At 38.1% G+C, this 24,819-nt stretch overlaps 1 protein-coding gene across 3 annotated transcripts in view; it reads right to left on the reverse strand.

The window, feature by feature from the left end:
* Positions 1 to 7,484: 7,484 nt before the first annotated feature.
* SESN1 (sestrin 1) overlaps positions 7,485 to 24,819 on the reverse strand; it is a 102,218-nt gene continuing 84,883 nt past the window's right edge. For all 3 annotated transcript variants that reach the window (XM_056125437.1, XM_056125435.1, XM_056125436.1), the window contains exons 2-10: positions 22,997 to 23,062; positions 22,029 to 22,229; positions 21,044 to 21,226; positions 16,861 to 17,103; positions 13,490 to 13,637; positions 12,109 to 12,221; positions 9,888 to 10,078; positions 9,184 to 9,328; positions 7,485 to 8,685 (exon numbers count right to left, since the gene is read on the reverse strand). In XM_056125437.1, the coding sequence (XP_055981412.1) occupies positions 8,599 to 8,685; positions 9,184 to 9,328; positions 9,888 to 10,078; positions 12,109 to 12,221; positions 13,490 to 13,637; positions 16,861 to 17,103; positions 21,044 to 21,226; positions 22,029 to 22,199 (1,281 nt within the window). In that variant the 5' untranslated portion in view covers positions 22,200 to 22,229; positions 22,997 to 23,062 and the 3' untranslated portion in view covers positions 7,485 to 8,598. The remainder of the gene's footprint in view (positions 8,686 to 9,183; positions 9,329 to 9,887; positions 10,079 to 12,108; positions 12,222 to 13,489; positions 13,638 to 16,860; positions 17,104 to 21,043; positions 21,227 to 22,028; positions 22,230 to 22,996; positions 23,063 to 24,819) is intronic.

The following is a 24,819-nucleotide window of genomic DNA, read 5'->3' on the forward strand; positions in this document are numbered from 1 at the left end:
TAGTTATTGACGTTGAGTATCTTTTCATATTTGTTGCTCATTTGTATTTCATCTTTGGAGAAAAGCCTAGTTAGTCCTTTACCTATTTTCCAATTGGGCTACTGGGGCTCTTTATTGTTGAGGAGTTCTTTATCTTTTATCCTCCCCTCTTTCCTTTTGCTGTTAACACAGCACATACTTGATTGTGGCAATTGCACTCTTGGTTGTGGTGCTTGTACTGCTCAGCTGCACTCTTGTGTATTTTCCTTGTGGTGCCGGCACATGCTTTGGCTATAGTTTGAGAAGCGTGCATCTGGTTACAGTGCTTATGCAGCCTTTTAAAGTTGTGGTACTTATGTGTACTTCAATGTTTGCTTGCTTGTTTTGGGGCCACATCCAGCGGTGTCCAGGGCTTACTCCTGACTTTGTGGTCTGGGATCACTCCTGGCAGTGCTTAGGGCACCATATGTAGTGCTGGGGATTGAACCAAGGTAGACAGACTATAGGTAAGGTAAAGGTAAAGGCCCTCCCGTTGATCGTCGATTTGCTCGAGCGGGCCCAGTAACGTCTCCATTGGAGACTTTGTTGTTACTGTGTCTGGCATATACTCTTGGTAGCTTGCCGGGCTCTCCGAGAGGGGCGGAGGAATCGAACTCGGGTCGGCCATGTTGGCCGCTTGTAAGGCGAACGCCCTACCCGCTGTGCTATCGCTCCAGCCCAGACAGACTATGTGCAACGCAAATGCCTTAACCCCTGTACTATCTTCTAGCCTCAGTCATATACATTTTGCTCACAGTGCTTGCTTGCATTGTTCACTGGAGCTTCCACGCTTTAGTTGTGGTGTCCACACACCTTGATTACGGTGCACTGGGCATCACAAATGTCAATGCCACTAGAATAACACTTGACAATATGGGGGAGAAACCAGGGGTCAAACTCCTTCAGTTAGACCTACCACAGTGCTGCTAATCTTATCCCCCACTCTAGCGCTGCAGGAGTTCTTTATACACTTGTACCCCCACCCTTTTTATCCATGGATTTACTTTCTGCAGTTCATTACTTGTGGGCGACTGAAGTCCAAATATATCCCATACAGTATTTTGAAAGAAGCCGCTTTCACATAACCTTTATTGTTGTAATTGTTCTGTTTTTAGTTTTTGTTATTTTCTATGATTAATTTATACATTAACTTAATCATATTTATGTGTGTCAGAAGGAAACATCATGTATGTAGGGTTTAGTTCACTCCTCAATTCCAGGATATACAGGGTTGGAAAAAGGTCTTCGGATATAATACCTGATGAAGAAAGAGGACCGCTATAGATTGTGGATATTAACCCCTTATAAGATAAATGATTCATAAATATTTTCTCCTATTTTTAGGTTGCCTTTTTTACTCAATGGTATCCTTTGCACGGAAGTTTTATGAAGTTCTGTATACATGTTTTCTTTGCCTTTACTTTTAGCATTTTATCCACAAAATTTCCAAATCTATTGTTCTTAACATTTCCTACTATGTTTGCTTGTTTGCTTCTAAGAGCTTTAGTGTTTTGAGGTTCACTCTTTTTGGGGGGCCACACCTGGTGGTGATCAGGACTTACACTTGGTTCTGTGCTCAGAGATCACTCCTGCAAGGACCTAAGGTACTATATGGAGTAATGTGAACTGAATCCAAGTCGGCAGCATGCAAGGCAAGTGCCCTCCACTGTACTCTCTGTCCAGCTAGCTCCTAAGGTTTACATTAAATTCTTTAATCAATTTTAATTAATTTTTATGTATAGTGTAAGATAAAAGTCTAACTTAATTCTTTTGTATGTGGATACCCCATTTTTCAAGGCTTTTTAACTGAAGATACTGTTTTTTTCCTTTGGCACTCTTGTTGAAGATTAACAATATATCTGATTGCTTATCTGGAGTTTCTCTTCTATTCCATTGAGCTCTATGTCTGTCCTTCTTTAATACCACACAGTTTTGGTTACTGCAGCTTTTTAATATATTTTTTAATAGTTTATTTCTTTATTGAATCACTGTGGGAAAAGTTACAGAGCTTTCGGGTTTAGGTCTCAGTCATGTAAGTATCAAACACATTTCCCTTTACCAATACTTATTTTTAACTGTGAACCCCAATAGAACCCCACCTCCCACCCCTCCCAATTCCTGTGAGGCAGATGAGTTCTAGTTAATACTCTTATCTACTTTGACTAGATACATTGTTTCGATAGAAGATACACAATTATTGTTTAGAGTTTACGACCCCCCCCAATCAGATATGCTGAAACAGTGTTGTGAAATGATTTGCTTTCTACAGCTTGGTTTACGAATAAAATGATGTCCCGCGGCCGCAATAGCGGCCGCGCGGTTTTGGATTTCTGCTGTTTCACTTATTAACCCTGGAAGTATTTCTATTAAAAGTTAGATAGTTAAGAGATTGGTTTCTGTGCTCTGGAGTCGTGGCCGTGCCGGAGAGCCACTCGTGGGGGGCAGCTGGTGACCTCGGTCGGGCGTGAAGGACGGCCCAGAATGCCCCCCTTCCCATGAGGCCCCTGCTGCCCCCCGCCCCCGGCTCAAACCTGCTGTCCACAAGGCTCCCGTGCGGCCGCCATCTTTCTTTCCAGAGAGGAGCAGGCGTTTAATATATTTTGAAATCAGGATATGTGATGCTCCTAACTTTGTTCTTTCAAAGATTATTTTGCTTATTCAGGGTCCCTAGATATTCCCTATGAATTTTATTCTGAATTATTTTTAATGATTCAAAGTTAAGACTAGCTTTGTGATCTTAACATGTGGTCAATTCTGGGTGTTATTCCACCCGAGCTTAAGAATGTATATTCTGAACCGAGATGTAGTTCAAAGTATTAAAACTGCATAAGGTCCAGGTTCAATTCCTGACATTGCATGGTTCTCCAAGCCCAACTAGGAGCAGCCCTTGAGCACAGCAAGGTATGCCACCACCTCAAATGTGTGTTCTACTGTCTTTGGAGTCTGCTTTATATGTCTAGTAGGTCCAACTGAACTAAAATGTTGTTCAAGTACTGTTTGTTTACTCATCATCTGGTTGGTCTATCAATTTTTGAGAGAGAAAAATTGAATTGCCTACAGCTGTTGTTATTGCGTGCTTCCATTTTTAAAAAAAGTGGTTTCTTATATTTAGTGGTCTGGTATTTGAGGAATATATGTTTCTAAATTGTTTTTTCTTCCTAGTGGCTTGACTTGTCTTATATAGCCATCTCTGTCCTTTGCTGGTTATTATTTTCCTGATTATTTTTTCCTCATTCTTTCACTTGGTATGTATTCATAGGTCCAATGTCTCTTATAACATCCGGTTGTTTCTTTCTCATTTGTCCATTCTTCTATTTTTATATTCTGGTATAGGGAATATATGTTTATCCATTTACATTTAATGTAATTATAGACTCACAATTGCATCTTTTTTGTTCCTCATTTTCATATCCCTTCATGTTTCCTTTTGTACTTTGCCTTCCTTCTCATTTCTTTTTTATATACTTTTATCAAAAATTATGAGGACCATATTCAGTGATGCAGGGGAATGGGTAGTGGGCAGGACAATGCAATGGCTGGAATCCAATTATTTTTTAACTGAATCACTTTGAGATAGCCACAAAGTTTTCATGATTGTGTTTCAGTCATATAATGTTCCAACACCCATGCCATTACTAGTGTACATTTTCCACCACCAATGTCCCCAGTTTCCCACTTGTGCCTCCCCCCACCCCATTTCTTTTTTGTCTATAGATTCTAATAATTACTTTGTAACTATATTTGGATCATAACCATTTTAAAGTAATTGCATCTTGATTGCATAATACAAAAACTACACTTTTTACAACACTGTCCATCCCCTACTTGAATGTTTAATTTTGTATCATTGACATATATTTATATTTATTTAAGAACCTTGTTTTTAAATTCCATACAACAATGAAAAATGGGTTTCAGCATAAAATCGAAAATGGTTTTTATGTTTGTCCATATATTTACGTGCTTTTACTAAAGAAATTTACATTTTTATTTATATTGTATTGCTCTGCAGCAGCATCTTCAATCTGAAAAAAAATTTTTTTTTTGGTTTGTTTTGAGGCCACACCCAGTGGTGTTCAGAAGCTACTCCTAGCTTTGTGCTTAGTATCACTCCTGGCTGTGTTTGGGGGCTGTGCTTGGGGTGCTGGGGATCACACCCTGGTCACTCAGTCTGTAGAGTGTCTCTCCAGCCCTAAGGAATTTCTTTGAAAATTTCTTACAAGGCACTCTAGTAGTAGTAAGCTCTCTTAGTTTACATCTGGGAAACTCTTTATTGCTCTTTTGTTTGTAGAGAACAGTTTTGATGGTTATCATATTCTTGGGTGATAAAAAGTTTTGTTTCTGCTTTTTCTTTAAGCATATTGACTCTTCTACTCTCTGGCCTGCAATATTTGTACTGGGGGAAAAAAATCTTCCTATAGTTTTGTAGAACTTCCTTTATGCATGATATTGCTCTCAGGATTGTTTTTCTTTGACTTTGATAATGAACCAAATCACAGGTCACTTTGGGTTTATTCTACTTCAAGTTGTTGAGAACTGACACATTTCTTTCCTTAAATTTTGGTCACTGTTCCTTTAAATGCCCTGTCCCTTTCTCTTTTGTATGTACATTGTCCTCTTTTGTATGTACATTTGATGGGGTCCCTTAAATCCTTTATAGTGTCTTTTGTACTCTTTTGTTTTTTACTTTTTTGTCCTGCTCTGATAACTTGATTCCACTTTCTCCTGATCTGGTATTCCAGTTCTTCTCTGATCTGCTATTCCCTCCCACAGTGAATTTTTTTAATCCAATTACCATATTCTTCCATTCCAGAACTTGTTTTGATGTATTTTTAGTTTTGTATCTCTTGAATTCATGTTGTATATCATTCCTCCCCCCCTGTTTTTCAGTTCATTGAGCATCTTTTAGACACCTGTTTTAATTTTTTTTGTCAAATAATCAGAGATCTGTTTACTTAGGGTCAGTTTCTTAGATTGGGCCATGTTCCCGTTTCTTTATATGGCTGTGAACTTTGGTGGACAGGGACATTTGAAAAACAGCCACCTCGGCCAGTCTGTAACCTCACTAATCAGTTGGGCTAGTTTCCGGACCTCTCAAACCTTTTCTGGGGGTTGACTGATTTTCTCTGAGTTTGGTGTGTATGATTTCCAGCACATCTTCTGTCTTAATTTCCCTAGCAGACCTGCCTGTTTCTCAGGAACTTCCTATTTTGCTTTCTATTGTACTCCCCCTGAGCTACTTTTTTGTGCCCCCCCCCCCCACATCAGTCCCTGGAACTGCAGACTCCCTGCTGCTCTTAAGCTTTTGTTTCCAGTGACCTCCAGCAGCACCCAGCCCTCCTCTCCCACTAAGGCTCCTATCCAAAGAAGACAATTGAGTCCTTCAGGAAAACTTGCAGACTAGTCAGAATGTTATACACAAGTCCTACTTTTCTTTCTTTCTGTCCTGAGGGAGAAGCTGCGAATTTCTCTCAATTGTGTCATTTTTGTGTTGCTCAGAAGAAGAGCTAAGAGAAGCAAAATGCGACAAACTTTCCCGTTCTTTTTGTGTTCTTTTTGAGTCTCTCCCTGGCTCGCTCTTTGCCTAGATTCCATCCACAGTTTTCCAGCTGCAGTGGGAGTTATCACAGAGGCGGTTTAGTCCTTCTATTGCTAGTAATTTAGGACTGTATGGGGAAATGACCTTCACTGTCCATTTTGGTGAAGTCACCCCCACTGGTGCCTGCCGTTTGCAATTCCATTCTGGTCACTAATATATGCTGAATATCCTAAATTATGGGGGAAATGCCTATCCAGTACATTTTGTTTACAGATTTATCTAGGATTTGTTAACAAAAGTAATTTCAAACAGCTGATCCAGAGACTGGGGTGGGAGGGACATGGTTTAGTGTTGATAAAGTACTTGCTTTGCACATGTGAGGTCCTGGATTTCACTCTTGGCACTGCCAGAATACAAAGAAACAAAACACACAGTGGAACCATTAGAATAAAAATCTCTCGTCTTTAAAAGAACTAAATTTAAAATACCAATCATCACTTATGTGGAGTTAAAACTTACATAGTTGGGGTAAATACAGAAATGTTTGGAATTTAGTCTCCAATAGGGAAGGACTTGTTAAAATATGTCAGAGTTCCCTAAATTTTTCCAAAACACTCAGATTTAAAGTTCGGTTTTGCAAAACAGAGTCCTGAAAACCTTAGGAGAAATATTTTCGTGGTTATTTTAAAAAAGTCCTCTTGTGGGAGAATTTTGATATTCCATACTCTATTTCGTATTCTCCAGTTACTTTGGAAACTGTTTCAAAGGTTCTGGTAGTCCTATTAGAAATCCCATGTTTGGTTTTGAGAAAGAAAACATTTGGAGTGGCAGGAAGCACCTGTTACATGGGTGGTACTGAAACTTTTTACCACATGTGCAACTTTATTACTTTAGATCGGTAGGCTGTTTTACTCATGAATATGTAATCAATAAGTTTCACTGGACTAAGATAATGCATTCACAGTTGATGATCTTGTTTTGTGATTATCCAATTACTGCTGAGAAGTTCTGTTAGAAATGTATTACAGAGGAAGTTTACACAATGGAAAAGCAGCAGAACGAACAGAATCTAGTGCAGCCTAACTTGTGGGCACAAGTAATCGCTATGGTCGGATGACTCAGCAGTAGCAGCCGAGAGGGCAAAAAGGCAGTAATGTTGGATCATTTATATAGTAAAGTAGAAATGGACTTCTACATTTAAGTATAAAAGAGAAGCCTTGAAGGTGTGTGTGTGTGTAAGAGGTCTCAAGCATGTACTTTCCTGTTCAGTCACATCCCTGGAGCCCTTGAGTTAACATTTTTGAGGGGAGATCCCACATCTTCAAAACTGGTCAAATCCCAGTCCTACTCCCATTCACACAATATAAATTTGTAGCCACTAGAATGAGTTCAATAAATGTTTTGATGAGTAACAATAGCTCTGACTAGAACTATTTCTAAGTTAATAGTGTCATTTTTTTTCTTCTATAGTAGCTAACATTTAAAAAGTATACTTCAACATTACAATATCTCATTTCAAAAGGGGCAAAACATGGTACTTACAGCAGTCATTTTCATCTAAAAGATGGTGTTAGATCCTATCTCAAATGTCCACTCTTCTTGTGTCCTTCAAAATGACTGAGAGTTTTGCCACTTAATAACACTTGCTTACTGCTGCATTATTTACTTATTTTTGCTTTTTGGGTCACACCCAGCGATGCACAGGGGTTACTCCTGGTTCATGCACTCAGGTATTACTCCTGGCGGTGCTCAGGGGATCATATGGGATGCTGGGAATCGAACCCAGGTTGGCTGCGTGTAAGGCAAACGCCCTACCCGCTGTTCTATCACTCCAGCTAAGTGTGAATTTTTTTGGTTAATGCAAGAGAAACTCAGAATCATTTACTGGCTGTGGAGTCATGGATCTTTAAAGAATGGAGACAGCAGATACAATTGGAGAAAAATTATTCTTTATTGAAAAATACCAATAATACTGACAGACTTCAAAAGCAGTTCACTCTTCCAGAATACAAAGTACTTAATACATTTTTTTCAAACTTGTTTGCATTTCAAAGCATTTTTGTAAATCAAATCTGATAACCTGACTAAAAATTTTTTCCAGCTTTATTATTTCAGGAGCTGCACAACCTTTAAAGTAGGGGAGTGTGAAGCAGACTTCAGCAACACTGCCCTTTTTTTTGTTTTTGGAACCAATTTTTGTTTTTGGAACCAAAAATACTGCCTAAGACAGATGCCGTCCAGTGTCAGAGAATCTCAGAAAACAGCATATCAAAAGATAGACAGCCTTTAAAATTATATAGCTTTTCACATATACGTTCATTTAAATTGCTTTTTTTAGAACAAGGTCATTACAAATGCCACTGTAATTTAATGTTCTCCAATAACTGATTTTTAAAAAACAACTATAATGAAATAAATGAACTTGACCATCAAATGGTCTTTGCTGAGCTGTATTAAGTCTATTTTAGATGCAAAAAAAATTAACACATATGCAGGTTAACACATATGCAGGTTTAATTTGAAACCACACAAATTATGTATGTAGGCTCAGATAGTAGCAGTGTTCACTTTTATTACTAATATTTATTACTAATAGCTTAACTGGAACAGCCACTCTATTCATTTCACCAGCAGGAATAGCAGCACCAAGACCTAAAATTCTGTATGTATAAAAGCTTACATCATTATCCAAGTCCCATTCTTTGCATGCTCCAATTCTTGTTATCATTTAACATAAAAGCAACAGAATTTGGAGAGCTACTATTTGCTGTAGTAAAACAGTTATACAGCATCTTGTACTGTCAGAAAGCAAAACACTGTGAATGGCAGCCTCTCTTCACAGTTCTAAACTTGAAGCTGCCAAGCATCCACTGCTCGTGCCAGCAGTGGTTATTTCCACAGTAAAATAGCAGGAACTAAAGGAATCATGGCACAATGGATTTCTGGATTCTTTTTATCTACCATTGGTCCTGGGGCTTAATACCTTCCCCTTGTAGACTATATCTGCTGATCATTCCATCATCGTCAATGGAGGATAGACATCAGGTCATATAGCGGGTAATGGCTCTCAGAGCATAAAGGAGTTCAGCTTGCATCCTAGCTTCTATAAGAAGCAGATTAACATGAACCTGAAATAGGAAACACAATGTTATTTGAGGCAGGGTTCAAAGTATTCCCAGTTTTTCACCAACACCTCGAATTTGAGCCTGAATTTTTGGTTGATGAACTTCAGAATCCTTTTGTGGTTGCTAAAACTGTGACTCCCACATTGTTACACAACCCATACTAGGTCTCGACCCAGGGTAACCTCAGTTTCAGCAGCTAGAGCTAGGATTGGAGAGAGGTTCAAGGGCTGAGCACATGTTTTGCAGTGGGTGTCCTGCCAAGTTCCATTTCTGGCACCGCCCATGTGTGGCCCCCAAAGCCCACCAGTCGTCTCATCTACACTGACTTTTACTCTAGCATTAAAATAAAGTTCTCTTTCAGGGGCACCCGTGTTGGAAAACGCTGTTCTCCTGGCCAACAGAACTAAGCTTAGGAAGGGCTTGCAAAGCAATTAGATGCAGGGGGCGGGGATGAGAATCATTGCTAAGTTACAGAATAAACAAGCCATGATAGGTGCAGACCTTCTCAGAGTGCTTGAATTGTCTCCAGAAGCTATCGTACATTCTTTTGGTAACCTTTTCAGGAGTGCATACAATAGTTTTGATATAAACTTTAAAGCTACGATCCAACAGCTGGTTAATTTCACCATAGTCATAGTCATCATATCTGTAAAAGACAAGAGCAATATATTCTTGGTGCACAGTCTGTTTTCTCCTTACAAAAGAACATCTAAGAAGAACTAGATTTTCTATCTAATATACTGACTGAATACCGAACAGGACTTCAGTTTAGTAAAGTGTCATGTTAGTAGGTATCTTCAAAAGGAGCTTGAGACTAGCTAAAGGGGTAATGTAATAAGGGTATCAGGTTCCAGGAAGGTAGAAATGTGTGTCAGAGATAGATGATACAAAGAGAAAAGATAACACAGATGTTCTGGACAAACCTTGCCCTTTTCTCTATGCCCAAGGATTATCTTGCTTGCCTTCCCCTGTCCTCGAGGTATCTGTCATTTAACTCCTTTCAATGCCCCTAACTGTCCCTCCATTCTAGCTACAAGGGAAAAAAACCCAGTAATAATTTGGTTATCTATAACATAAAAATAAACTGTTGGGGAGGGAATCACTTTGAGAAGATGAGTGTGAGTCTGTGCACATGTTTGTTCTAAGTATGTTCAACTTATCTAGCCTGAAAGAAAAATCTCCCCATGACCCCAAGAAACACTAACCTTATTCCAAACATGCAATGAATATAGTTCCAAATAGCACGTCTGAGCATTGAGGTATCAACATCTTTGTGCATTGCCATTGTATTATAAGTAAGATTGTAAGCAATGTGAAATTTCTCATCAATCAACTGCCCCACATCTGGATAAAGACGATTTACCAAAGAATAACCATGGTCTTCCCAGCAATAATCCTTAAATATAGAGAACACAACAAAAGCAAGTAATTAAAATGTGGCTTAGTCTACTGCTTTCAACATCTACCTTGCCACATGCAAAGACACATTTTATATAATTAATTAAAAAAACAACAACCCTGGGATCTCTTCCCCATGCACAAAGGCCACCCATTTTCAGCCCTCTCTCCCCCTGCTCAGCCTCCTGAGGCAACCTGTCCCATGTCCTTTATCGTTTTGTGGATTTTTCGATTCAATACTTCCTATTTTCCTCCTACTCCCAGGTCTCCTTACTTTTAGCCCTAGTTAAGTGAGCTACCTGATAGGTCTTCCTATATTAAATTTTCTGCTATTCACTTCAAAACAACCCATTTATTTTCCTAAAACACTTCTTTGATAATACATCATCACCTTAGTCAAATCCTCCCAAAAAGACCTATTTTAAGCTGAATTCCCCACTAATCAGGAGTAGGAATCCTCTGAATCTAAGCATCCCATCCAATTTCTTTTGGGAGCAGAGATTACTCCTGGTGGGGCTTGGGGGACCATCGGCAGTGCCTGGATCAAACCCAGGTCAGCGACACGCAAAGCAAGTGCTTTAACCTCTATACTGGCTCTCCAGCACCTTCTTTTTATAGTTTAAGTACCAAGGTTCCAGCCAGTTTCTTCATGACCTTCTTTCCCTGACTGTTGTCCCTTAGCCATTGCTCCTTCTTTTCAGAACATTCAACACCTAATCTCTGTATTTCCAGCTCACACTATCTCTTCAAATGCATTTCCTGACATAATTTTGCTTTAAGAGGAATATTCTTTTACTGTCTTAAGCCTAATTTTTGTCCCTTTAAGAACTTTTGCCCTGCACCAGGGAGAAAGTTCATAGGGCTAATAGCTCTGCATGCCAGAGGGCTGGGTTCAACCTCTGCACCAAGCAGGGAGCAGCCCAGGGTCACCACTGGCTATGGCCCAAAAACAAACAAAAGAAGTTTAACCAAACTCACTGAACTTCTAAAGAAACAAATTCTTACAGTTCTAATAAAATACACACACACACATACTCACTCATTAGAAAAAATGGTATTAACTCATCTGAATTAATCATCAACCTATCTAGATATGTACACAATAGGTTATCTAGCAAATACATTTAATCTACAGAAATTTCTACTGATAGACTAAAAGCAGTCTTACAAAACTAAGCACAGAATAATCCTCTCCTAACTAACTCAGCAAGAGGATATTGCTACAGAGTTATTCTTGCAAATCCTGAGGAGCCAAAACAGAGGAGGGACCTGAGTTTCTATGGCCTCGGTATCCACAGAATTCTACTAGGAAAACCTATATTTCAGAATTAACACTTGGGGAGCCAGAGAAACTTTGAAATCAGTAATTTTGGAATAGCACTTATGTAAATTGCCATGTTAAATAATATATGAATTCCTCAAAAATTCTGATTTGAAATACAGTTCACACTTATTTCAAAGGGAACTACAATAACTTGTATTTAATGTCGATGAATAAGAATCCACCTAATTTAAAAAAGAAAACAAAATCTTTACTCTCTAATTCCCAATTTTGGGTACTACTGGCGAAGCTATGAAAGTGTCAGGAATCCAAACCATGGAATAGCCTCCCTTCAGCTTCCTATTGAACTTAATGTTGAGATGCTACTGAGGATTGCATTTCTCAGGCCTGGCACACATAAGGGCAGAAATCACTTCAACACCAGGGCTTAGCAGAAGACGGAGATAAAAACCAATGTTATGAATACACTCATTATTCATTGTTCACTTAGCTATGTTTTGCGTTTTAGTAGACCACTTGGAAATCTAACCGCTAATTTTAATTTTGTGTTTCGGATGAATGAGTCTTGAATTCTGAGCAACATTTTATTAACTCTAACAACATAATAGACATATTAAGGAACTTGCCTGTACACAGAAAGGTTACTTCTGCAACAGTTTATAATTCTCATTTCAAGTGACTCTTATTTTAAGTTAGACTAAAATACTTATACCCAATCCTGTATAAACAACAAACTGAAATTTTACCTGTACTCGAAATGTTGGAACATGCATTCCATGTCTAGAGAAATCCTTGTAGCCATAACTAGTATCCTCAAAGTGACGAGATATCTCTCTGGCTGGTGTAATTTCTTCATCATCTGGAATAATTTTTTTAAAAAGCCATTGAAAGCTTTTCCAAAACAGGATGCTAGTTAAAATTCATTTTACCTATAACAAGTTAAAAATAGAATAATCCTTTCTCTGACACTGAGTAACCAAAATGAACTGAAGTTTTAAAATTATTGAAGAGAAATAGTTTACTTACCAGAAAATGGAATGTAATAAAAGGAGATTCTGCTATTAAAAAAAAAATACTCGTAGTTGAATTTTCTGTGCTTTTCATTTCTCCCTCAGAGACCCTCTCTCCCTCTATGTCCCCTCATTCCAATTTATAAATACTAGGTTCTACTTATAAGTATGAACTGAATAACTATTAAATATGAACTGAATATTAAAAAAAAACTATGCTCTAAACATATGCCATACAACATGTGACAGAATCTAAATGCTCAAAAATCCTAGGAACAATTCTAAAACTGTAAATAACAGAAAGAGGGTCTGTGAATTGTCATTTTTCCATGTTTCCTGCATTGCAATACGACTATCTGGATTTATGTTGAGGAACTGAGATTATAGTTTCAAGCAAACAACACTATTTTTTCTCAAGAAAGAATATGCTATGATCCACCCTTTATTTATATAGACATTGTTTTTTTTTTGATGTTGAATCTTTGGCACTTTTTATGTCAAAGTATATTTTGAGATTCTTTATTAGCTCTTACCCTGTTAATTAAATCCTGTATACATGGAGGCTAGCAAAGGATTTATATGGTTCTTGTCCAATAAATGGCTCCTTTCACAAATCATTTTAAAATTTAAATATAAAAATAACTGAAGCTTAATGAGCTCAAATTCCTCATTGTGTTTTGTTTTGGGGCCACACCCAGAAGTGCTCAGAAATCACTCCTGGACTCGGGGAGCCATATGTGGTACTGGGGATTAAGCCTACGTGGGCCACATGCAAAACAATTGCCCTACCTGCCATCTGATCTCTCCAGCCACCCTCATTTTTTTTAAAATATTATTGCAGCTGGGGGAAATCTCTTAAGAAGTGCTCAGAGACCCCAGGGCCACTTCTGATAACAGTTGGCCCTTGTGCAGAGGAGGACCACTTGCCAAGTGTTTATTCTAGCCTCATTAAAAAAAAAAGACAAAGGGAACATGTAAAAAAGACAAAGGGAACATTCTATACTTTCACACTGACTTCCTATATGACCTGCACTTTTTGAAAAAATAAAAACACTGAGCTGCCTTTTTGTAAGCAATAGAGACATTTACAGACCATATAATTAATGACTGCTTTTACCTGAAGAGAAGACAAACATGCTCTCCCTTTTTTCTATTTCAAAACGTGAAGCCATCTCTTCTTGACTTGCCTCCTCTTCATCCCGACATTCCTGTAACTGCCTCATCTTTTCCATGAGGGCTTCAACCTCAAAGAAGGAATCACTTACCTGACAAGCAAACACAAAGTGAAAATTAATGTCAGACATATGAGACACAGGGTGAACTGTTTGTTTTTCCTTCAGTTTGTCACATTAGAATCTGTATCTTAATAGAAAAAAAATCTAGAATACTTAGAGTCTAACTGTACAGGAATGAAGGAAACAGTTATCCTGGACAAACTGCAATGCAAATACACAAATTTTAGAAGGAGAAAATGACTTCCCAGTGCATTTTTTACCATATAAATGTTATAATGTCATTATTGTTCAGGTGACTTAAAAAGGTAAAATTTAGGGCCTTGAGAGTACAGCACTTACCATGTACTCTCCAGGAGAGAACAGTCCCAGGGGAAGTGGGGGTGGGGCTCTGAACCTCCTGAATACCACTTAGGAGGCCAAAAGAACAAAATGAAGTAGAACAAAATGTTAAAATGTATCATGATCTTAGCCATTTAAAATAAACTGGGGGGGAAAAAAAACATTAACTCTACTTCCTTAGTTCCATAACATGTACAAAGTCTAAGTGGTCTTGTATCAATTGCTAACACTGGACATTTTGTTGACCATCATCTTTCAATGACAGTAATCAGCTGTTTGTATAATCTGCTACTTAAGAACAAAACTTGTCCTTCCAGGGTTGTGCTTTTGGCCTGACCTCAAGGGGCTGGCGGCTGTCACTTGCTGGAATGAATACAGCAGTGACACCTCCACATGAGAGGTCTGACATAAAACAACTGGTTAGACACAAAACAATGGGTCAAGTAGTCTTGAACTAGTCAAACAGCTACTGTTACCCGTTGTACCCTGTTGTATCCTTACTGTGAAAACTGGATCAAATTTATGAAACATGCATCTTATAGAATGTAGTAACAGTCAACTATAAAACAGATGTCTCATACTCCCACCCCCTGGAATGGCCTTCCACTCATTTCCTGGTTTACTCACTGGTCTTTAAGTGTCAACTTTACATGCTTCCATGCTTCTCCTAATTCTATGCAGTCAATCCTGCCACAATTACACAATTATTCTCACACAGCACTCTCTTCTCCAGAACACCATTATAGCTTATAAACAGTACTGCATGATCCTGGTTTAATGCCTGCCTCCTCCCCAGCTCCACCTCCAAGTCCCAACATTCAGAGGTGGAAAGTGTTTCGATGAAAGTACTTCTGATCCAACTATCTCCATAGTTACAGAGACAGTCAGTGGCCAAACAAAAAGGATTATATTACTTGAGATGACCCAACAGTTAAAAAAAAAAAACTCTCTTTATCCCAAATTGTATAAACCTATTTTTGTTTACTCACATTCCTCTAAAACAAACAGCCCATGTTTTAAGTAAAACAGTTTCCTAAAAATAGTTTCCTGGGGCAGAAAATTCTTGATAGATTATGCTGAAATAAGAAAGAAAACAAAGCGTTCCCTTTACTCCTTGAATAATAATATGTTAAAGTTATTAGCACCATTTTAAAAAAGGGATTTCTTCTTAAAATAAAACTATTTTTGCCACTATCTCTGAGTCAAGTATCTGTTACATATTGGAAGAAAACTGTTAAGTTCACTGTTAATGGGAGTTCACCATGAATGTGTTCATTATTAATGTAAACTATAAATCTTGTAAAAGTAGTCAACTCAATAAAATAGGGAGTTTAATCTACTACAGAAAAAAATGTCCATATCAATAACTACAAACAAGTCAGTTCTTTTTCTTTAGTCTAAAGATGAGGGGAAAAGAAAGGACAAAATCTCAAGCATCCCAGCAACTGATTCATGCCACTTCTCCTAAGTTTCTATGCTTTGGTAAAGGATCAGGGGCCATATAAAGGCCTAATACGGATTTAGGCAACTCAACAGAGGTGTAACTGCTGGTCCTAGACCTTGTCAGTACAGCACAATGACTAACATGGAATATTTTTCCCCAAAAAAAGTTTGGAGCCACATCCATTAATGCTCAGGCTGTCATATGTAGTGCCCAGGACTGAACCTGGGTGAGCTGCATGCAAGGCAAACTCCCTGAACCCTTGTACTATCTCTCCAGCACAAGGAAATGATTTTGAGGTGTAACACTTCTTATGTGGCACAGATATACGCCAAATATTATACTAGGTCTTTTAATTTTAGAGATATTTAAACCACAATAAATGTGTATTTTCCCTTTATTCAGATATAAAAGAAGAGATGATCAGAGGGGTAGATGAATTTACTTTCAACTTTTACAGAGTTGTGCAAAGTTACATGATAAAAACTATTTTATGTGGAGAAATAACCAGATCCTAGCTGATTAAATCTTCTGAAAGATGAACAATTAAGATATCAGGCTGGGAGCCCAAGAGATAATACAGTGGGCAGGGCACTTGCTTTCTACACAGCTAAATCTGAATTGGATCCTCAGCACCCCATATAGTTCCCCACAGCCCACCAGGAGTTAGCCCCAAGTACTGCCAAGTGTGGCCCAAAAGCAAGGGGGGAAAAAAAACAAGCTGTTGCTTTTGTGTCAAAGGGAAGAAAAAGATGTGACTGACATGAGGAAGTCTTCACCACCAATTTCATTGTTCTCAGCCTCGCCTCATCTCACTGCAGTTGCTACTCAATACAAAATGATTCTGGGGGCTCCTGGTCCTTCTTGAGTATATACACTACTCAATACAAAATGATTCTGGGGGCTCCTGGTCCTTCTTGAGTATATACAACGTTTTACGGAGTCTTATAACCTTTATCTATTTTTATTAAAAACACCTTGATTTACAAAGTTGTTCATTATACAGTGGTTCAAGCATTTAGTGTTCAAACACCACCAGTGTGACCTCCACCAATATCCCCATTTTTTCCTCCAATCCCAACCTGTCCCCTTTTGGCACAAAACAAACATACTTTACATTATTTATTCTAACAAAACTTTGAGAACTGACAAATAGAACGATCATAAAATAAATAAGAGTCAATTAGTGAGTACTATATGATTTTGACATATGTAAGTAAAACAATTTAATATTTAAAAATGCCTTTTTCATTTACATTTATATGCTTATAATTTATATATGTCTTAGCAAGAAACTTAGCAGTGCTGATATTTGGAGGAACTTAGTCAGTAAAGACATGCTGCATTACATGGGGGTCTAATATCACTGTGGATTTAGGGTGGATTTTGGTAAGAAGTCAAATTTTAAAAAATCATAAAATAAGCAATTATGGTGATTAGTGTTAAGATGATCCTGGACATAATAATACTTACTGAAACATTTCCTGCTGAGTTGACCTGCATCTCATCCACACTGTGATTGCCATTTGTAATGTCGCAGATGCAGTAGTTACTAACAGAAGGCGGTCTGAATGTGTGGCCACCGTCACAATGAATTTCTGGACTGATTCCACAGCCAAATGTGAATGAGGCAAGTGAATGATAGTGTGTGAGTAGAACTACTGCATGTACCAGTTCTGCAAGGGACCAGCTGTGCTCTTCGGCCTTTAACAGACTCTAATGAAAAGAAAATGAGAATACGTTTTTATATTGGTTCTGATTAAAGCACATAGTTTATCTTAGTATTTATTTTGTTGAAAACAGGATTAGTCCCTACTCAATGCTTACATGTAAAATTACAATTTGAATCTTTCAGAACTCAGGATTTACTGTTTTAACTTTGTTTCTGGGCTATCTCCAGCAGTGCCCTGGGGAGCTCCAGGCTTACTCCAGACTGTGAGCTGAAGCATCACTCCTTGGGGGATATGAGAGACCTTAAGGGATGCCTAGGATCAAACCTGGGTCAGCTGCCCGCGAGCCAAACGCCCTATCCTCTGTACTATCTCTCTGACCCCACTAATTTAACCTTTATGTTTTTACACATGTAGCTTAACATAATTTGGTAAGAACACATTTGCTTTATTTTGATCTTGTGAAATTCTGACATAAATGTAATACAGGGGTCCTGGGACATAGCACATGCCTAGTATGGGCAAGGCACTGAGTTCAATCCTGTCTCCCAAGCACTGCTGGGTGTGGTCCCTAATAACCAGTGGACTTAGCACCAGGCTGAACTCTGCTGGGTGTGACCCATATTTTTAAAAAATGTAATGGAATGCACTGCTTAAAAGCAGCTGCCATGTTTCAGATTATGAAGGCATTAACTGTGTTGTTAGTTCAAAGTCTCAAATGTAGCTATGGTTTAAAATGAAAGCTACTATGCCAAGCCCATGACTTGAATGCCTGAGGCTCTGGGTAGCATAACCCCCAGTCTCCTGAGCACTGGCAGGTGTGACCTCTGAGCACTACTGGGTATGTCCATTTCCCCAAACAAACACCAAAGAGGAAGCTAAAATACATCTATGATTTTTTTACTTTTTGTTTTTGGGATTTGGGGGGGCCACACTCAGGGAACCAGGTGATGCAGGCGATCAGACTGGACTTGGCTATATGCAAGGCATGTGCCTTAATCCCTGTATTATCTCTTTAGTCCCAAACTGTGATTTCTTATTCTCAGGTTTCAAGCAAAAAAAAAATTTTTTTTTAACGAGGTAAGATAGTTTTATTGAACATAACTTACTTAGAAAGATGTAAGGGGAGAGAAAGAAAAGTATATGTTTAAGGGAGAACATAGGACTTATTCAGAGTGGAAAAGGCTAACAAAGAGACACAGAGACAAGCAAGATTTAAGGGAGAGCATGGGCTTAACGGTCAGCCTCGAGATTTTAAAGATAATGGTTTGAATAACCTGACTGAATATTTGCACATAATCAAATTATATTTATTTGTATGCTCAAGGTAAATGCCTCATCTCTATAGCCTTACAAAATCTATATCCTTTATTTTCACTGCCTATTTTGTGACCTCATGCTAACTTTTTATTACTAGACCATAAACACTACACTAACATTCAAATCTTTTACCATCCTAAAACTAAGAGACTTAAATTAACAGATTCTAAAGTGCCATTTAAAATAGAAAACGACCTAAACTATGTTGTATTTTGAATGATTTTTATTGCAAGATATTCTGGGAATGTCAATCTGGTACTAATCTATTATTCTGATTAATGAATAGAACTAGAGAGACAATAGTTTAAGATATTTTAGGGCTGTTAGAAATTGAGCTCCCATTTGACCCAGCAATACCACTCCTGGGAATATATCCCAGAGAGGCAAAAATGTATAGTCGAAGTGACATCTGCACTTGTTTGTTCATTGCAGCCCTCTTTACAATAGCTAGAAACTGGAAGAAACCTGAATGCCCAAGAACAGATGACTGGTTAAAGAAACTTTGGTACATCTACACAATGGAGTACTATGTAGCTCTTAGAAAAGATGAAGTCATGAAATTTACATACAAGTGGTACAATATGGAAAGTATCATGCTAAGCGAAATGAGTCAGAAAGAGAGGGATAGACATAGAAAGATTGCATTCATCTGGGGGATATAAAGTAACAAAGTATGAGATTAATACCCAAGAATAGCTGAGATCAGCACCAGGAGGATTACTCCATAACTTAGAGGCCAGCCGGGTATCCTAGAGGAAAGGGCTATTCAGATAGAGAAGGGAGCACCAAATAAAGGATGTTTGGAGGATCCTCCCAGGAGGGGAGATGCATGTCGAAAGTAGACTATGGACTGAACATGTTTGCCACTCAATGCCTCTTTTGCAGACCACAACACCCAAAAGGAGAGAGAGAACACAGGGGATTGCCCTGCCACAGAGACGGGGGGATGGGGGGATGGGGGTGGGAGGGATATTATCCATGGTGGTGGAAAATGGGCACTGGTGGAGGGATGGGTATCTGATCATTGTATAATTGAAACCAAAGCACAAAAAATTGTAAACCTACAACTTTAAAAAAAATAAAATAAAATAAAGGGGAAAAAAAAAAAAGATATTTTAGGGCTGAATAGATAGCAAATGGGCTAGAGCACATGCTCTGCATAACGGACACCCAGATTTGATCCCTGGCATTGCAAGGTCCTCTGAGCACAGAGCAAGGAGTCGTAGACCCTAAATACTGTCAAGAAGGCCTAAAATGAATAAAACAAGACATACCAAAGACTACGTATAACTCTAGACTGGCTAAAATCCTCGACAGTGTAACATCAAATGCTGTTGAGAATGTAGTATCAATAATCTTTCATTGCTAATTCATTGATACACTAGTCAATTTGAAAGTGTGAGTTTAGGGGCCGGAGAGCTAGTACAGCAGGTAAGGCATGTGGCCAACCTGGAGTACTCCATATGGTCCCCAGAGCACTGCCAGGAGTGATTCCTGAAGGCAGAACCAGGAGTAACCCTTGAGTATCACCAGGTGTGGTCCCCCTAAACTGTAACAAAATAGAAAAAGTTTCTTACAAAGCTCCAGGTAGGCTTACCATATGATTCAGTGCACATACTCCTAGTTGTTTATCCAACTGAGCTGAAAACTAGTACCCAAAAACCTGCATGTGAATGTTTGAAACAGTTTTATTCCTAATTACCAGAAACTGGAAGTAATCAAGATGCCCTTCAGTAGGTGAACCATCTGTGGTACATTACATGTTGAATGATTAATTCCGCATTAAAAAGAATCAGTGGTCAGACTATGAAGAGGCATGAAAGAATCTAAATTTCATATAGATAGGTGAAATAAGCTAGGCTGAAAAGTCTACTGTAAGATCCAAACTATATGTCATTCTAAAAAATGGAAAATTAGGTAGTAAAAAGGACAAGCAGCTGCAGGGACTGGGTGAAGAGACAGGAATGGGGAAAATACCATGGAATCCTCCAAACGAAGATTACTTTGCAAAATGCTATAATGGTGAACACATGATATTGCTCGTTTCTTAAAACCCACAGAACTATGCAACACAAAAATGATCCTTACTATAAAGTATCAACTCCCGTTAAAACTAATACACCAATACTGATTTATCAAGTACACATAGCAAATATGCCATACTAGATGTTAAGAGACACACTTTAGTGGTAGAGAATTAGTTTTGCAGTGTGAGGCTCTGGGTTCAATTCCCAGCACCACACTCCTCTATTCCCCCCTCCCCTGAAGATATGAGAAACGGTAGTCTATGTACTTTCTGTGCTATTTTAACCTAGAACTGTTATAAAAACATTAATATATTAGGCCAAAGAGAGTACAGTGGTTAGACTCTTGTCTTGCATGCAGCTGACTCAGGTCTGATCCCTGGCACCACATCAGAGAGTCAAGAGCAGGTCCCTGAGCTGTACTGGGTGTGGGCCCAAATATATTTGGACTGGGAGAAGATTCAAAGGCCTGAAGAAAATGCTCTGCACGTGGTAGTGTAGAGTTACACCCAGCACTCCAGGGCCTCCCAACATCCCTGGAACCGTCACCTAAGCACTGCCAGGGGGTGGCCCCCAAACCAAAAAATAAATATATTTTTAAAAAATTCAACGATATCCCAGATATATGACTTCAACACTTACCTCGATGTGTTCTTTGGTAATAAGCCAAGGTCGATGGGCTAACACTTTGTTAAGTTCTCCTAAATTCTGTAGTTTTTGAGGAGCATTCTCTAAACCATTAAGCCATTTTGGATCTCCACCAACATGAAGAAAATCATTTACATGAAGATTCACTAAGTAGGAGCACTGATGTCTTGCTGCAGCCTGAAGGGAAAATAAAAATATTATTTTAATCACAAATATTAAAACAGTTAACTGGAAATTAGTATTTAAATTATAAACCTTTTCCTTACATTGTGTAAAACAGCCAATTAAGTTTCTGATTAGTATGTTCTAAACTTTTACACAAAGTACAGAAATCAAGTTTTCATAAAAACATTTAAAAAATTCTTTTTGGGCCAAAGAGATAGTACACAGCTTAGGTGTACTTGAACCCTGGCACTGCATATGGTCCTCCAGGTTCTGCCTGGAGTGATCCCTGAGCAGAGCTGGGAGCAGCACTGACACAAAAAAATCCAAAAATTTCATATTCACTGTGGAAAGCACCTCAAATATCTAATAAAATTTCGGAACTGGTGAAGTTTTATACCAACTTTCAGAATCTTAGATTGAAAAAGCCCAAAGGGCCTACCATTTAAAAATCAAACAAATTTTTGAAAGTCATGTAAACTATTCACAGTAGTAAAACAGATTGTGTACTCCTTTAGTGGTAAATGAGTCAACAATTCTTTTCTTTCTTTTTTGTTCTTTGTTACATTTGAGTGCAGTGGTTTCCAACTGCCATGGACTGCACAAAGTGGTACAGTCCATAAGCAAGCACACACAAAAAAGGTGAAAACCTCTGCCTTAGAACATTTTTATTTAGAAAGAGAAAAGACAGGTAATCCCTCATAGAAATCCAGTTATAGGTAGGAATATAAATTATTTGTCTCTATGTTTAAAGCTAAATCTAACCATTTAAGATTAGTAATGCAGGCAGAAAGAATTTTTCACAATGTTTACAAACCATTATTCCAATGTAGTGCCGATAATGCAGGGGTAATGGGCCATCCATTTGCAATAGATAGTGTTGAGTTTTTAAGAAACTTTCTAAATATTGTGGATGAAAAACCATCACTAATGTAATGTTATCCAAACGACCTAAAGCAGCAAAGGAATCTGCAAATAAAGTGTGCATCTGTGCGTCTTCACTCCCCACCTGGAGAATCTGTGTAAAAGAGAGGAATGTTAGTTACACAAACTGCATCCACGTTCAAGAAAAGACAGACACAATGCGTGCTCAGTATTATCCAGAAACAGATTCAATTTAGTGTTAAGAGAGCTTATATTTTCACAAATTTAGAACAACGGTAACAAGTTAGAAAAAGACTTGTGTATTATGTAGTAAGAGATAAATAACAAAGGTCGAACATTAAAAAGACTGTCTGGATAGGCTGCTTGCAGACTTGGCCAGAATCCAGATAAGAAGCAGATTTAGGTTCTCAAATTTGCAAAGCTTGCAAACAGACACTAAAGTCTTTCCTCTTAACAATGCCTCCACTCACACAAGGAGAACCAAAATAAGCTAACTGTAAATATTCCTTGGGAAAACAAAGCATAGGAGCTTTACCATACTTAGAATCAATGATCTAATCTAGCTCTGATACTTGTCTGCTCTGAAACAAAGGACCTCAGCTTATAGGCACACCTAAACATCTAAATAAAAGCAGATGGAGTATCATTAGTCAAAAATATGTCTTGCTTTTCCTTGTTTAAGGATGGGTGTTAGAAAAGCACCAGAAAATACTCGAAATCAACATGACTACAACAGCTTTCTAATCCCAGAGATTCACTGCCAAAGCAAGATAATTAACTGTGATCAAATCTGTGTAAAACATGCTGTTGATCAACAGTTGTTCAGATGCGAAGATGTGGGTCAGGAAAGTCTTTCCTTAAAAGCAGACAGTTCACCACGTACTTTCACAAACAACATACCTCCTTTTCTGGGATGAATCTGCTTGGTCCCTGTCCTAGTGGTCGAGGAATTCTAATTCCAAGTTCCTAGAAAAGAAAATGACACCATCTCAGGCTTCCAGTAGTAAACAACATGAACTGAGCCTGCAGGAGAGGGAGGGAAAAACAACCAGTTGAACAGAGACAGGCTTGTTTTGGTGGTTTGTTTTCACGGCCATATATACATACCAACTCCTCTGTTTGCACCACAGGGCTGACAACAGCTTCTAAGGACTCGGACTAAAAACAATAAAACCTGTTTCGCTAAAACCAGAGTTTTGCATAAAGTACTTGGCACAAAGTCTAGAACAGAAAGTTCAGCACATACTAGTCAGCCCTGTGGATTGTCAGTGATACAAAATAAGACTGATGTGTTTGTACATCCAAAATAAAACCAACTGAAACATCAATCCTTGGACATCTTGTCTACAATTGAAAAATAGTAACTCCTACGTAGATCTCGTAAGCTGAACAGTGTAATTAATTACATCTATAGTAGTAGCACCTGACAAAAGAATGAAAATATTGGGGGGAGGGGGGAGGGGGGAGAGGGAAGTACCTACTTAAGATCATAAGTGAGAAAGTACTGCAGAGTGTGTTTTGTCTGTGGTTAAGTAAAATAATTTGAGGTAAATTCACTTCTTTTTAAATTTTACTTTTTTAAATGAACTGATTTTAATTTAAATTTTACATAAATTCATTTGGCCTTAAATTTTTGTGTGTGTATATATATGTATATATATATATATATGTTTTTACAGATTTACAAACGTTCATTATTATGTTTCAGTCATACAAAGATCGAGTATCCATCCCTCCACTAGTGCCCTTTCTCCACCACAATATTCCCAGTATCCCTCCTGCCACCCACCCCCCACCACCTTTTGAACTGCCCTCTGTGACAGGTACATTTTCTTTTACTCACTCTTTCTTTTGGGGTGTTATGGTTTGCTATAAGGTACTATGTGGTCATCATGTTTGGTCCATAGTCTACTTTCATACAATTTTTAAAAAAACTTTCTTATATTGTAGAGCTCATATACTTAAAAAATAATTGCATATATATATTTGCCTTACACATAGTGAACATATATCTGGTCTTATATCTGGAATCTGCAATCCTATGTCTGAGAGTGTAGGGTGGATAATAAAAATTACCTATCTATTCTTAAAGCCGTCCATCTCCTTCCTTTCCCATGAGGTGATTATAGAAATAACAACAATAAAATAATTCAACCTTAATTTCTGAGGCGCACGTTTTATCAATTTGGCCTCGAAAAAGAAAAACAAAGTCTGACTTCTTAAGAGTTCACACAACTAAAAATTAACCCTTGCTTATATAGTGACATACAAGTATGATTTCTACATTATTCCTACTGCCTCTAAAAATCCCTTAAGATAGAAACCAGATGCTTTTCTTTTCAAGAAAAAAAAAAAGGTGGAGGGAGAGGCAGACAAAGGAGGATGGAAGACTTGTGGCAGAAGTCAAGAAATCTGGTCCAAGGGGATGAAAACCTTTTGAAAATGGGCTTTAAAACAAAACAAAACAAAAAAACCCTTAACTTTGTTTTATTAAAGCACTATGATTTACAAAGTTATTCATAGTTGAGTTTTAGACATGCAATATTGCAGCACCCATCTCATCACCAGTATCAACTTCCCACTACGTGGTTTTTTTTAAAATTAAGCAAGCGGACAAAACTTGAAGATAATCTTTATTATGAAAAGTTAAACTTACTAAACCTATAAAACTATAAACACATACATATATATGTAGCACTGTAACACTGTCCTCCCCTTGTTCA

This window comes from Sorex fumeus, unplaced genomic scaffold (genome assembly GCF_029834395.1).
Source record: "Sorex fumeus unplaced genomic scaffold, SorFum_2.1 ptg000054l, whole genome shotgun sequence".
Taxonomy (NCBI): Eukaryota; Metazoa; Chordata; class Mammalia; order Eulipotyphla; family Soricidae; genus Sorex; species Sorex fumeus.